Source organism: Salvia hispanica, chromosome 4 (genome assembly GCF_023119035.1).
Source record: "Salvia hispanica cultivar TCC Black 2014 chromosome 4, UniMelb_Shisp_WGS_1.0, whole genome shotgun sequence".
In the NCBI taxonomy this organism is placed as follows: Eukaryota; Viridiplantae; Streptophyta; class Magnoliopsida; order Lamiales; family Lamiaceae; genus Salvia; species Salvia hispanica.
Genome location: NC_062968.1, coordinates 31,841,414 through 31,856,632, shown reverse-complemented (window position 1 = coordinate 31,856,632; position 15,219 = coordinate 31,841,414). Strand labels below are relative to the sequence as shown.

Here is a 15,219-nt window from a genome sequence, read left to right as displayed (position 1 = left end):
CATGTTTCACACACTTCACAAATTTTACACACTACACACACCACACATTTGAATTGTGTGAAGTGTATGTAATGTGTGAAATGTGTGTAGTGTGTGAAGTGTGTGAACTATGTGTAGTGTATGAAAAATATGTAGTATGTGTAGTGTGTGAAGTGTTTATAGTGTATGAAATGTGTGAAGTGTGTGTAGTGCGTGAAATGTCTGTAGTGTGTGAAATATGTGAAATGCATGTAGTGTGTGAAATGTGTGAAATATGATAAATGTGTGTAGTGTGTGCACTATGTTTATAATTATCAAACATGTCAATTCAATTTCATATCAATTCTTACCAAACATAGGATTTAGAATTGAATTATAATTCAATTCAATTCCTTCCAATTCAATTCCACAGAATTCCAATTCCAATTCAATTCCAATTCTGTGTACCAAACAAAACCTAAGATTTTGTTTAGAGTTTACGACAACTTGCCATCTTTAACATGTTTATATATACCTCAAACCTATTCAAAATCAGCCACCCACCACAATCAAAACACCCCAAAATTCTCTTCACACACCAACATAGAATAAAGGAGTACGAGGAGGGAGAGTTGCAGATGTAGGATCTAGTCGCCAATCCAACAACACTTTTTCCCATATTGAAAAGGTAAATTCCAAACCTTTCTTTTCGTTTTCATGTAAGTACGAACTACGAACTACGAAGCATGCATATATTAGTTGCAAATAAGAATCTGCCCAATGTTACCAACACAGTGAGATTAACATGTTACATCATAAGTCTTCCAAGTAGCAACACATTATTCAAGAATCAAGAGTTACCAAATCCATATAATAGTCAATCCAAGTCCTATAACCATAATAAACACAAGTCAAGAAACTTATCTCCCGAATAGGAATCTGCCGGAACTCCGGCGACTGAGTTTTGGCACACCGTTGCCGACGGTGGCAGCCCCACACCCCAATTCGTCACTAATTTCACAACCTTCACAAATTAAATTCCAAAACCTCAGATCTAAGAATTTAAATTCTTAGAAAAATGAAATAAAAAATAAGAATAATAGATAGTATATCCTTACCTTTGGGGAGTCGGCGAAACGGCGGCAGTGGTGGCGACGGGGCGAGGTGGCAGCGCCGAGAGAGAGAGTGCAGTGGCAGAGAGCTTGCCTGCTGTCCGGAGGCATGCACAGTGGCGGCGGCGGATCCAAAAGAGAGATAGGGCGGTGGCGGGCTGGTGGCGGAGCTCCGGCGAGATCGAGGGAGATGATAGAGGAAGGGGAAGGAAAGAGATAGGAGAGAAAAAGAGATGATAAGGAGAGACGGAGGGGGGAGAAAGAGATCCGCCGGAGGCGCCGGCGCCGGCGCCGGAAGGTGGCGGCAGCGCAGCAGGTAGAGAGGGGGAGGAGTAGAGAAATAAATTGAGCCCAACTTCTATTTAATAAATGATGCTGCAATGCATAAACTGAATAGGTCCAATTTCGAGATTTAATAACTTGGGCTGAAAATTAAAGGAAGTCTTGGCCCAGTTTCAAAATTAGAATTTATTTTTGAGGAAATTTAATATTAAAATCTTAGCCTAAGTTTTAATTAAGATTCAATTAATATGTTTTTATAAGATTTCTTCTAATGGTGTAACTAAGCTAAAATAATTGATCTTTTAAATTATTTTAGAGTTTTGCCTAAAATAAAATTTTGAAGTTAAGTATAAAGTTCAATACAATCGAATCCGAGAATAGTGAAAGAAAAAGAGTGAAGCTACTGGGTTTGGTTTGTGTGCACAGTAAGGAATGTCAAGCTTCCTAGATCCGGCGAATCCACTAGATCATAGGGTCTAGGAACTCACGGATCGTCAAAAGATCTCGGTCGTCGGACACACAGAATACCTCTTCAAAACCCTCAACCACGTACACTAAAATTAGCACAGGGAAGTAGGGATCGATCCCACAGAGATGAATGCGCAATAAACAGGTTCAAGGACTCGGGAACTATTTTTGGGTTGGCTATTGCCACGCAATTTTTGGGTTGAGGAAATTAAACTAGACTTGGTAATTGAAGCATGTTACTCTAACATCTAGATTTAGGCAGAACAGAAATCATGCATATAAACTGGGACAAGTGGGACAATTACTGGATCTAAGAAAACTATTCCCTAAATTACCTAGACCTTGAAAAGCAACTGACGGTGGGGACCATTTACTGAAAAGGTAAAATACGGATGAAAAGCTGGAAAACAACTAACTAAACTACTAACTAACAGCGACATCATCTTCTCCAACCATTGACATAAAACATCCAGTAAAACAGAGATAGAACGTAAATCGAAACAAAGCAGACTGAATTTAAAGCAACAAAATCGAAGAACAATTTAAACTAAGGCAGATCTATGGCTACTAGACGAAGCAAAACAGAAAGAAAGCAGAAAATTCAAAATCCATGCACAACTCGGTTTCCCCCGTTCAGATCCATACTTCGGATGCTAAATCCACTCCGGATCCAAGCATCCGAAACCAACTCCGTTCAAAATTATATCCATGACTACAGATTCGCCGATTCACCACAGATCAACTACAACAGCACAGATCCACAACCATTTCCCAGATCAAGCACATAAACATCCAAAACAGAGAATAACATTCAACTCCTAAAAAACACAGAATCAACGTAAACCAACACAAAATAGACACCATCATAATGTAAACTAAATGCATAGATAACGATAAGTAGCAAACAACCAAATCGACTTCCAAAATGTGAAGTTCGACGGAATAACAGTGCAAAAATTGAATATAAATTGATTGTATCTTCGCCCTTCGTAAGGACGGTGTTACCACTGACTTTCTCCGAAGAAAAAACCCCTAACTACCCCAGAATTCCCCTTTTCCCAAGTGTGTGTGAGTGTGTGAGCCGAGAGCTAAAAATCATCTATCTATCGTGTGCTGCATGCTCTTCTATATATAGGCGTGGAGGTGGATCCAGCAGGGTGCGAATAGTCTTCGTTACCCTCAGCTTTTGACTCCCTTCGTCCAACCATTTTTCTTCTTCAAATCCGCTCACTTTCCTTCGCTTTTCTTTGCTAGTCCATCGCCTTCAGCTTTCCCTGGATCTAGCGATTCCTTTACACACCTAGCTTAAAATTGCGTTAGACCCAGTAAAATAAAGTGATTTTTACCACATAATCGATGCATGAAATTAGCCTTATCAAAGAGCATGCGAGTTTTAGAAATTTCTTAAAGAATAGAGAAAAATAAAATGGTTAATTACGAGGCATGTATTCTAATTTAAGTATATTTGTCCTTGAGTCTAATTAGTAAATTATGTTGTGATGTTTCCGAAAAGGTTATCTCCGCAAGTTAAGGTCGGAGCGAGAAATTCAAGTTAAGGAAATTAAACGAATGAGGTGGGCTTTCTGTTTACTATACAGTTCAAGTATGCTTTTAGTTATTTAAATTTACAAAATGTTTTGTCTTGTCATGTTTTTGTTTTAGCATCACCTATCTGTTTGTCTAGAAAGGGAAGCGTCCCTATTAGATTAGACCAAATATACTGTGAATCGAATTCGGGTCTGAGTGTCGGAGAGATTCCCTACTTAGGCTAGTCTACACCAGGGACCATGAGCCTTCTTTCGAGTTGGCCGGACATTGTGATCGTGGAATATGGCCACATTCCCGACACCAGAAATAAGTTCAGATATGGTAAATGTTCCAAGAAAATGGATCGACCAATCAAAGTTTTAAAGAGAAAATGTTTTTAGTGTTCTCGGGCACTTTCGACAAAACCCGGGTTCACTCAGTTATGGCTTGACAAAAACCCGTTTTTATGAAAAATTTATTTCGGCATGTGTCCACTGAGTACATAAATGTACTCAGCCCTGCATTTGTTTTAAAAATGTGCAGGTTAAGCGGGGATGATGAAGGGCGGTGTTGAGTAGATGTGACGAATGTGTTCCAGTAGTATAATGCTCAGATGTATCGTGTGTCATTCTCTCTTGACTCTTCCGCTGCAATGTAAAAGTTGAACTTATGTTCTTTTGTATAGTATACTTTGATATAATTTCCCAGTCATTCCAAATTTGATTTCGTTCATTTCAGTCGTGCCAAGGTTTCCCCTTTCTTTCCCGCTTCTTTAATCCTCCCCTAGTCGCGATAAACCGCATTTGTTATCCCTAAAAAAGTGCGGCCGTGACAGGGTGGTATCAGAGCAATTTTTTTTTCCGCTCTGGACTCAAGAGTGTTCCTCCAGTCTTAGTCTAGATTCGTATCCCTAGACTAAAAGGTTAAGCGCCAAAGGCTCAACACCCCGACTCGTCCCGCTCAACCAAGAAAAGAGGTAACTTTTACTTTTTTTAAAAGAAAGAGAAGTTGATAGGTTCTATCAAGTTAAGGAAGAGGAAACGTATTTCCTTTTTAAGGGACAATATTCGGAGAAAAAGGAAAATGATTTTTGAGAAAAAAAAGTGAGGTTTCAAATTTAAAAGTTATTGTTATTTTTTTTCACATCAAAGTGTTTTGATATTTGAACTAAGAAAAATAGTTCATTCTCAATGTGAAAGTTTTTACGATGTTGTTTGCTTTTTGTGAAAAGTTTAAATTGTTTGAAAGAAAAGATTATCTTTTATGAGTCGAACTTTTAGAGCACAAGTCCTATAAAGTAGATAACTTAGGTGTTTCTCATAGAATATTAGAATACTTTAGGATGCATGCCTCCCTTCTAGAAGAATATTGTTTATTTTACTCTATTTGTTTAACTTTTAAACATCAATTTCTTAAACTTTGTGTAAAAGAAATGTACTCTATTCAGGGACGGAACCAGAACTTGCAATAAGCCGATGCTAAAATTATAAAAATAATACATATAAGTATAAAACTATAAAAATAAATATTATTCTTACCTACATTATATATTTAAAAATTTATAAAATGATGAAAACACAATTAGATATTGAATTTCAATGAAATTATATTTTTATATGAAATAATATTCATTCAAATTTAAAAATTTAGTAAAATTTTTGTCCGTTTCATTATGTTTAAAATTAAAATATTAAATCATAAACTTTCAATTTTTCACAATTATCACCTCCAATTACTCCATCCGTCCGCCATTAAATGTCTCATATCACTTTTACCTATTTGGTAAGTGAACCATAAATTCCACTAACTCATTCCGCTCATTTTTTATTATAAAATTAATATATAAAAGTAGACCCACATTCCACCAACTTTTCTACTCACTTACTTCATAAAGTCAAACAATTTCTTAAAATCCGTATCGGTCAAATATGAGACATTTAGTGGAGGACGGAGGGAGTATAAAATATTGTCTTTTAAAAATGTTTAAAAGTTAAAATGATTGTCTTTTATTAAAATGAGAAAAAAAGAGAAAATATAGTCTAATAAAAATTAAAAAATCATAATTTTATTTTCAAATAAATTAACTAGATTAATTTTGACTAACAAATATATTAGGTTATTAACATAGATACACATAAATTGTAATATTATTGAGATATCAGATAAGTAAAATAATTTGTTACGTATAAATACTATAAATGCAAGAAAATTAGCATATTATTCGAAAAATAAATGATAAAAATACAAACTAGGATTTTAATTATAGTAGTAGGAGGACCCCACACAGCTGTAAATTCAATTGTCATAATTACTTCTAATTCTCTCTCTTTTCTCTTTCGTCTCCCCCTTTCTCCTTTCTTCTCTGTAAAAAAATATAAAAGGTGTGCAGGCACTCAAGTCCATCTTGAACATAAAGGAAAGAATTCATGTTGGAAGAGAAGCAGTATTAAACACCACTTAACATGCACATTTGAACAAAATTTATTCACTATATACTATCTAGTAATAAGAGACACGAAATGTTTCATCTGATCATGACTATCCAAAAACTGGATGTCTTCCATATTTATTTTAATATCAATCATGCAAGCCCGCCATATGATTTAAACCTTGATGGGAATTGCTCTAAGATGGGTTTTCTTCTGCACTGCTACTCCAAACACATCTTCTCTTTGAAGTTTTTTGGATTCTGACCCTTTTTCAAGCTTCCAATTGAAGTTGTGACACATGGTTGCCACCATGCAGGGCAGCATGCGACTAGCTAACGGCATGCCAGGGCAAATTCTCCGTCCTGAACCAAATGGAATTAGCTCCAGATGCTGCCCTCCAAAATTTATGTCGTTATTTAAAAACCGTTCGGGCTCAAAGCTCTCCGAATCGTTCCAGATGCTTGGATCTCTCATGATTGCCCAAACATTGACAAATATTCTAGCATTTTTGGGGATTGTATAGTCATTGACTCGCGCTTCGTCTTCCGCGACATGAGGAACTAAGAGAGGCACGGGAGGGTGATGGCGCAACACTTCATTGATGGTAGCTTGCAAGTATGGGAGTCTTGAGATGTCTGATTCTTCCACGATGATTTTCTCTCCAACAACGCTCTTCAGCTCTGCTTTCAGCTTTCCCATTTTGTCGGGGTGGAGTAGTAGTTCCACCATTGCCCATTCTGTCGTGGCTGCACTTGTTTCTGATCCTGCAATAATTAAATCCTGACATATACAGTACTCGCGTTTTAGAATAACGATTTGTAAACATAGAAAATTTAATTAAAGGAAAGAATAAACATATATTATTCTCACCACAAACAAATGCTTGATTTCTTTAATGCTCAAATCATACTCATTCCCTTGGGAGAGGTCTAGGAGGGTTTCAAGGAAATCACTCTTCTTGTGGTAAGACGACGTCGTTCTTTCCTGCAGTCGCTGGTCGATGAGGCTCTGGACTAACTCAAGCAAGCTCCCGAAGTGATGAGTGAGCTTCCGCCTCAGCCCCTGTGGATCCAAAGGAGCAAAGATGGGGAAGAAATCTGCAACATTGGGAACTGCCATATACCTTGTGATGGCCTTAACATGCTCTTGGAATTCCTTATTTATAACACCGTATTGGATGATTTCAATGGAGAAAAAGGTAGCAAACATGAGGTTGAACATGGTGGTGAAGGTGGCTTCTCCAACGTTCATAGGGCGGCCCTCTCCGCTGCATGTGTTGATATAGTCGTTGAGCTTCCGCAGCCTCTCTCGCCGGATATCTTGAGTGGCGTGAAGAGCTGGACTGGAGAAGAGTTTCTCTCTGGCTATTCGGCGAATCTTTTTCCATATGTCTGAGGCGGCGGGGAGCATGGCCATCGAGACGTCGCCGTGGCCGTGCACGCACACTGCGTTGGGAGTGAAGGGCGTCGTGAAGACGTGGCCGTGTTTTTGAAGGACTTCTTTAGCCGTCTCGGGAGATGAGGCAACGATGACGGATTGGCTGCCGAGCTTGAGAAACATCAAGGGGCCGTATGTTTTGGAGAGGTTAGCGAGTGACTTGTGCGGGTTTGGGCCGAGTTGTAGCATGTTGCCGATGATCGGATGACAAGGCGGCCCTGGTGGGAGCTTGTTTCGCTGCCGCCGCCTCGAGTCGGACCACCTTGTGTAGATGAGCCATGCGGCTACCAAGGCAAGGGAAACAAGAACCGAAGCTTGCATTTTTTTTGTGTGTGTGTTTTGTTTTGGTTTGTTTGCATGTCTATCTTTGCAAGGAGAATGGATTTTTATAGACATTGGTTAACCAATGCCGGTCAAATTTGAAATTTAAAATTTAAAATTTTAATTAGCTTGAGAAAAATACACATTATTATATTCAACTATTGACTAAGTATATAAAGGAAATTATTATTTGAATGACTGTTTTTGGTTGATTTATAGTTCAAATTCTCAAAATAAATCACAAGTAGTACCTTTTTTTTTTACAATTAAAGTACTAAAAAGTGAACATTAGATCAGCGACGAAATATTCCATCGCCAGAAGTGCAAATCAGTCCGCTACAAATCAGGGTTAAAAACGAAGTAATGATGGTTATGTTTGAATCGAAATGGCTTGGATCATTAACAAAATCCACTTACTGAAATTTACATTCCCCCAATTTTTAAAACATGCTAAGCCGAAAAACAGTCATTCTCTAAATAGGTATAACGGTATGCCGTACCGAATTTCGATATATCGTAAAAGTATGGTATACCGAAATGCGGTACGGTATACCGAAAATACGGTATGGTAACGGTATCAAAAACTACCATACCGAATTTCTGATATACCGATATACCGGAAATGTATCGGTATGGTGTTTTGTCATACCGTAACTTTCGGTACGGTACACGATATGACACTCAAAGTACGGTATACCATAGCGAACTACCCCTACAATTAAGTACAAAAATTAATGAACTTGAATATCGAAGTACTTTGTATTAACAATAAAAAAAACTATCAATTTATGTGTAACCACCAATTCAATGTGGTAGTGTTTTCTTTTGAAAATTATTCCAATTGAATTAAATTCGGTAGGTCACAAGAAAAGAAAAAAAGATACATATATATGTAAATAGAGAGGTTCAAATAAATATTTTCTTATTATAAAAATTTAAAACTATATTTATCCATTAGAACTTAGACATCAAGTTTGTTAGAGACTTAGACATCAATAATATATCCATCTGTTTAATTTGGCCACTTATTCAACATAGCAATAGGGCACCGATAAACTTATTCAAAGCTTAATTAATAACCAAGTAAACTATTGAAATTGAAAAAAAATAGTACTAAATATTGTAAAATATTGAAATTGAAAAAAGTAGTACTTCCTCCGTCTCATGATAAGTGATTCACATTCCTTTTGGAATTTCTATTAGGGTCCGTTTGGTACACAGAATTGGAATTCTATGGAATTGAATTGGAAGGATTCCAAATCCTTTTTGTTTGGCAAAATGAAATAATTGATATGAAATTGAATTTAAAAATTTGAATATGTGCACTGTGTGTGTGAATGTGTGTGTGTGAATGTGTGTTTGAGAATGTGTGCACTGTACTGTGTATGTGTAAGAATGTGTGCAGTGTCCGTGTGTTCTCCATTGGACCATACATACATGCTTTCAAGAACATTTAATCCAATAATAGTAATTTATTGTCACTATTTAATGATGCAGTATTCGAAGCTTTTAATATTTTTCCATCTACTAATTCTATTAACTAGGAAATAAATAAAACCAAAAATATAACTTGATTATTCTTCAAGTCTTATCTTCAAATACTGCATCATTTCATATGTTAAATTATGGTTGGATTTTGGGGATTTTAGCATGCAATACAATATTCCGATTATAATTTATTTCCACATCGAAAAAAAAAGAATTTTATTCTGACAATTTTATAATTTAGATTCATAGGAATTTATTGGTTAAAAGATAGTTATAGTATATTGTATTCATGCTACGTCGATTCTAATTGATAGAGAGAGAGAGAGAGGAAAATCACGTAGAATAAGGAGGGATAAGAGAGATGATAGACGATAGTGGAGAGTTTTAGTCAACCCTAAAAATAAAGTTAGTGTTTTATATGTACGCAGATCACTCAATTTTATATTTTCACAACAAAAGTATTTTATTATTGCAAAACTAAAAGATTTGGTAAGCATTTACTCTGTTTTAAAATCGAGTCAAAATTTATTTAAATCAGAATTATTCCATTTACTTATTTTATATAAGTGTAGGGTGATTTGATGACTTTTGCATGATAGATCTTAAAAAAGGACCATTCTTTCTGTTAAATTATTAATGAGCTTTGATATATGTCGTTGTAACTAAATTAAGTAGGGGTGGGGAATTATACCGAAATACCGAAATATCAGACTTATTGTACCGGAAAAATACCGAAATTACTTATTTTTCGGCATACCGTAGTTTTCGGTACGGTATGATACCGATTTTTTAGTATACTGTAGTTTTCGGCACGATAACGGTTTTAGATTTCCTATACCGTGGTATACCGAATCTTCGATATGACGTGGTATACCGGTATACCATTGATTACATAAATATATATATACTTATATATATATTATATTTATGTTATATTTATAAGATTATTATTATGTACATAAAACCCTTATATTTATAGCAGGTTGGATCCTCCATTTTCAGTCTCATCTTCAAGCAATATCTTTTGTCAAATTCACCAACAAGGTTCCAAGAAATGAAGATAATGTTGCTCACGATTTTATAATTTGTGTTTGATTTGGTTGTCGAAGTTTTATAATTTGAATATTAGAATGACTGTATGAAGTTTAATTGTTTGTACTTTTTGAAGTAGTTGAATAACATAATTGTGTTTTTAAAAAAATATTTTGGGTATAATATATTATTTTTTCAGTATAACAGGTATGTCGTACAGAAGTTCAGTATACCGCAAAAGTATGGTATACCGGAATGCGGTATGGTATACCAAAAATACAGTATGATAAGAGTATAAAAAACTATCATACCGAATATCTGATATATCAATATACCGAAAATTTGGTATGGTATCGGTATGGTGTTTTGTCATACCATAACTTTCGGTACGGTACACAATATGACACTCAAAGTACGGTATACCATAGCGAACTACCCCTAAAATTAAGTACAAAAATTAATGAACTTGAATATTGAAGTACTTTGTATTAACAATAAAAAAAACTATCAATTTATGTGTAACCACCAATTCAATGTGATTAGTGTTTTCTTTTAAAAATTATTCCAATTGAATTAAATTCAGTAGGTCACAAGAAAAGAAAAAAGGATACATATATATGTAAATAGAGAGGTTCAAATGAATATTTTCTTATTATAAAAATTTAAAACTATATTTATCCATTAGAACTTAGACATCAAGTTTGTTAGAGACTTAGACATCAATAATATATCCATCTGTTTAATTTGGCCACTTATTCAACACAGCAATAGGGCACCGATAAACTTATTCAAAGCTTAATTAATAACCAAGTAAACTATTGAAATTGAAAAAAAATAGTACTAACTATTATAAACTATTGAAATTGAAAAAAATAGTACTTCCTCCGTCTCATGATAAGTGATTCACATTCCTTTTAGAATTTTCTATTAGGGTCCGTTTGGTACATAGAATTGGAATTCTATGGAATTGAATTGGAAGGAATTGAATTAGAATTCAATTCCAAGTCCTTTGTTTGGAAAAATGAAATAATTGATATGAAATTGAATTTAAAAATTTGAATATGTGCACTGTGCGTGTGAATGTGTGTGTGCAGTGTGTGTGGATGTGTAAGTGCAGTGTGTGTGTGAGAATGTGTGCAGTGTGTGAGAATGTGTGCGCGCGTTGTGTGTGTGTGTTTTCTCCATTGGACCAAACATACATGCTTTCAAGAACATTAAATGCAATAATAGTCATATATTGTCACTATTTAATCATACAGTATTCGAAGCTTTTAATATTTTTCCATCTACTAATTATATTAACTAGGAAATAAATAAAACCAAAAATATAACTTGATTATTGTCCAATTCTTATCTTCCAATACTGCTTCATTTCATATGTTAAATTATGGATGGATTTTGGGGATTTTAGGATGCAATACCATACTCCGATTATAATTTATTTCCACATCGAAAAAAAAAGAATTTTATAATTTAGATTCATAGGAATTTATTGGTTAAAAGAAAGTTATAGTAAATTGTATTCATGCTACACCGATTCTAATTGATAGAGAGAGAAAGGAATATCATGTAGAATAAGGAGAGATAACAGAAATGATAGACGATAGTGGAGTGTTTTAGTCAACCCCAAAAATAAATGTAGTATTATATATGCACGTAGATCACTCAATTTTATATTTTCACAACAAAATTATTTTATTGTTGCAAAACTAAAAGATTTGGTAAGCATTTACTCTGTTTTAAAATTGAGTCAAAATTTATTTAAATCAGAATTATTCCATTTACTTAATTTATCTAAGTGCTGGGTGATTTGATGACTTTTGCACGATAAATCTTCAAAAAGGACCATTCTTTCTGTTAAATTATTAATGAACCTTGATATATGTCGTTGTAACTAAATTAAGCAGGGGTGGTGAATTATACCGAAATACCGGAATATCGGACTTAAGGTATCGAAAAAATATCAAAATTACCGATTTTTCGGTATACCGTAGTTATCGGTACGGTTTGATACCGATTTTTCGTTATACCGTAGTTTTTGGTACGGTAACGGTGTTAGATTTCCTATACCACGGTATACCGAATCTTCGGTACGCCGTGGTATATATATATATATATAAGGTCCTGTTACGTTGAGATTTTTGGGCCTAATTGAGAATTGAGATGCAATCTCAGCCACACATTCACAATTTTCGTGCGATGTCAACAGTTTGTAGATTATGTCAACAAGAGGGTATTATCGTTAATAGCCTGCACATCAAATGTCAATAGCCTGCATCAAATGTCAACAACTTTTAGTTGACATTATATGTGTATAGTTGACATAAATTGTATATGCAGTTGACATTATATGTGTGTAGTTGAAATGAATTATATATGTCTGCACATCAAATGTCAACAACTTATAGTTGACATTATATGTGTATAGTTGACATGAATTGTAAATGTAGTTTAAAATATATGTGTGTAGTTGACATGAACACAGACATTATATGTTTGTAGTTGACACGGACACAAACTTTATATGTGTGTAGTTAACATGAAGTATATATGTAGTTGACATTACATGTGTGTAGTTGACATGTTAATTAAGCCATCTGTACACCCAAAATTAATAATCCAAACACACTCTGTCACGACCGCACTTTGCTATGGATAGCAAAGCCGGGAAACCGTGACTAGGGGTGGGAAGTAAGAAGAGGGGAATAGAAAGGGGGTAACCAATGACTGAATATTCACTTAGAAATAAAGGGGAGACAGTTTCAAATTAATTTTTTTCACAAGAACTTGAATGAAAATCTTAGTATTCAATAATTATTTATCGGAGTATAGAAGAACAATAAGCAGCGGAATGAATACGGTAACATGTATGGAGACATGCACCACTGAGAGCCTCTACTTAAAATAAAAAAAAGAAATCATCAACTTTGCTCAGCATTCTCCACCGTCACTGCTCAACCTGCACATTTAGAAATATATGCAGGGCTGAGTATAAAAATACTCAGTGAACACATTGCCGAAATATACATATATAAAATGAAAATATTGTCATGCCATCACAGTAACACTCGAGGGTTTTCACTTAAAAGGCCCGAGCTTACTAAATTCTTTGTGAGCTAAAGTTCGACTGATCAGTCTAAGTTCTTTTTATACGTTTGCCATATCTGAACACCAAGTGCCGTGGAGATGGTGCTCTCTCACGGTCACCTACCTTTTTCTCCAGCCGGGGAGGTGGCCACCTCCCACGGCCTCCATAACTTTATTTGTGACCCGTGGAAGGTGGCCACCTTTCACGGCCACTTGTGTACACTAATCCGAGTAGGGACACCACCCTCACTTGGACCCGAATTCGATTCTTACATTCCAACCAAACAGATAGGCATAAAACAAATCATTTATGGCAAGATAACATCATTTACATAAACAACAAACATAGATTCACATTTTCATATTTTCATCCACATTAGTATGTAGGATAGAAAAGTTCACCTTGTGCGTTTAAACTTGAATTTCCTTAATCCGACCATAACTTGTTCGCGAAGATAGCTTTCTTTTTGAAAATAAAAACATGTGCTTAATCAGACTCAAGGAAAAATATATACTTAGAATGCATGCATCCTACATGTATTATCGTTTTGTTCTTTGTTCTTTCTTAGGTCCATTCTAAAATTCTTTTACAACAATTAAATCATAGCTGCATTAAGTACTTACTTTCTCTCTCGGTTTATGCAGGCGCGAGACGTCGCACGTCCCCAAAATCCTACACCCTCGGCCCCATTACACTCATGGCAATTACTTACATCATGTAATTTAATTAAGTACGCTATCCATTTCAAAACAATATTTTGGAGAAGAATCAACTCGCGAATTATATAATCGTGAAGGAGAAAAAAATTATCCGAGCTCACGTTGAAGTCAAAACTAGCCCACTTAATTAATTATTAAGATCATTTTAACAATTAAAACCAGCCCAACTACCTCATTCTCTTTGCCCATACTTAAATCAAGGATTTATTTGGCCTTGGTGATTTTTAATTATTCCAGTCCACCCAAAACAAAATGAGACGATCAAACTCAAAAACAGAATCAGAGCCATATGCTGCCCCTGTTCCCACGTCTCTCTATCTCTCTTCTCTAAATTTCTTTCGCCCCAAACAAGGCAATTCAGCACCGCTTCACTTGGCGGCGCCGACACCACCAGCCACCACCCTTGAAACTCTCGCCGGAGGTGAGCTCGCCGAAGTCAGCTCCTTCCCCTCCGCCTACTCTCTCTCGGTCTCTCCCTTTCACCCCAAAATTTGCTCCCAAGTTCAGACACCCAAATTGAGGACCTCCGCCGTCGATTCACGCTATTTCTCCGCCACCGTGCAGTATCGTCGCCGTTCGTTGCCGTCGCTAGGCGCCGCAGCCGCCGCTGCATCGCTGCTCGGCAGCAATCGGCCATCTCGGCTTCAAAGCTAAGTCTAAACTCTCGTTTCTATCCTTAAATTGCAGTTACTGAAATCGAGTCATTTGAATTATTAGTTATCGGTTTAGTTTCGGGCAATTGTTGGATTTCTTGCTTGAATTACAGATTATGCAACTTATACAAAATTTCTATGTTAACATGTTGAAGGAGAAGAGATTTTGAAGCTGGATGGACTGTACCTTTCTTGAGGCCACGGAGGAGTTTTATTGAAGACTTGATATCCACTCCAACGTTGTTGACAAAAACTAAACTCTCACCTCTACTCCTCAGTTTTATTTGCGAATTTGTTGAAATAAATTAAGTTGCAACGTGTAACAAGAAGAGAAATGGGGACGCGTGGGTTGGGGGAAGAAAAGCCACGCCTGGGCTGAGTAGGAATTAATCTCATTGGTTACTTTGGTAAAATTGGATTGGCTTCACAATTGGAATCCAAAAAAAAATACAAGGAGTATAAAATCTCTTTTATTTAGTTTAGCCCACAATGGTGTTTTAGAAACCATTCTTTTATTTCCATTAGACTACTTTATATCTTGAATTTAAATTCCTTTCACAAAATTTGACAATCAAGACTTTAGTGTTATGCCGAAACTAAACATATATTATGATTCCTCTTGATCGATCTTAAGCGTTCAATACTTTTTTAATTGGAGAAAAGAAATGAAGATTAAATAAAAATTTTCGGCTACCCATTCGACGT

General features: G+C 35.6%; 1 protein-coding gene and 2 long non-coding RNA genes across 3 annotated transcripts; all 3 read right to left on the bottom strand.

The window, feature by feature from the left end:
• Positions 1 to 693: 693 nt before the first annotated feature.
• On the bottom strand, positions 694 to 1,426 carry LOC125185696. The gene is made up of 2 exons (XR_007170212.1): positions 1,077 to 1,426; positions 694 to 982 (listed from the first exon to the last, which is right to left on the bottom strand). It is a non-coding gene; the product is annotated as an uncharacterized LOC125185696 (long non-coding RNA).
• A 4,325-nt stretch (positions 1,427 to 5,751) lies between these two features.
• LOC125219752 (11-hydroxysugiol 20-monooxygenase-like) lies at positions 5,752 to 7,566 on the bottom strand. Its single transcript, XM_048121801.1, has 2 exons — positions 6,647 to 7,566; positions 5,752 to 6,556 (listed from the first exon to the last, which is right to left on the bottom strand). Exons 1-2 carry the CDS (start codon positions 7,532 to 7,534, stop codon positions 5,951 to 5,953), a joined length of 1,494 nt encoding a protein of 497 aa, XP_047977758.1. The 5' UTR covers positions 7,535 to 7,566; the 3' UTR covers positions 5,752 to 5,950.
• Positions 7,567 to 12,841: 5,275 nt separating this feature from the next.
• Positions 12,842 to 13,537, bottom strand: LOC125220093. The gene is made up of 2 exons (XR_007176290.1): positions 13,156 to 13,537; positions 12,842 to 13,013 (listed from the first exon to the last, which is right to left on the bottom strand). It is a non-coding gene; the product is annotated as an uncharacterized LOC125220093 (long non-coding RNA).
• Positions 13,538 to 15,219: the final 1,682 nt, after the last annotated feature.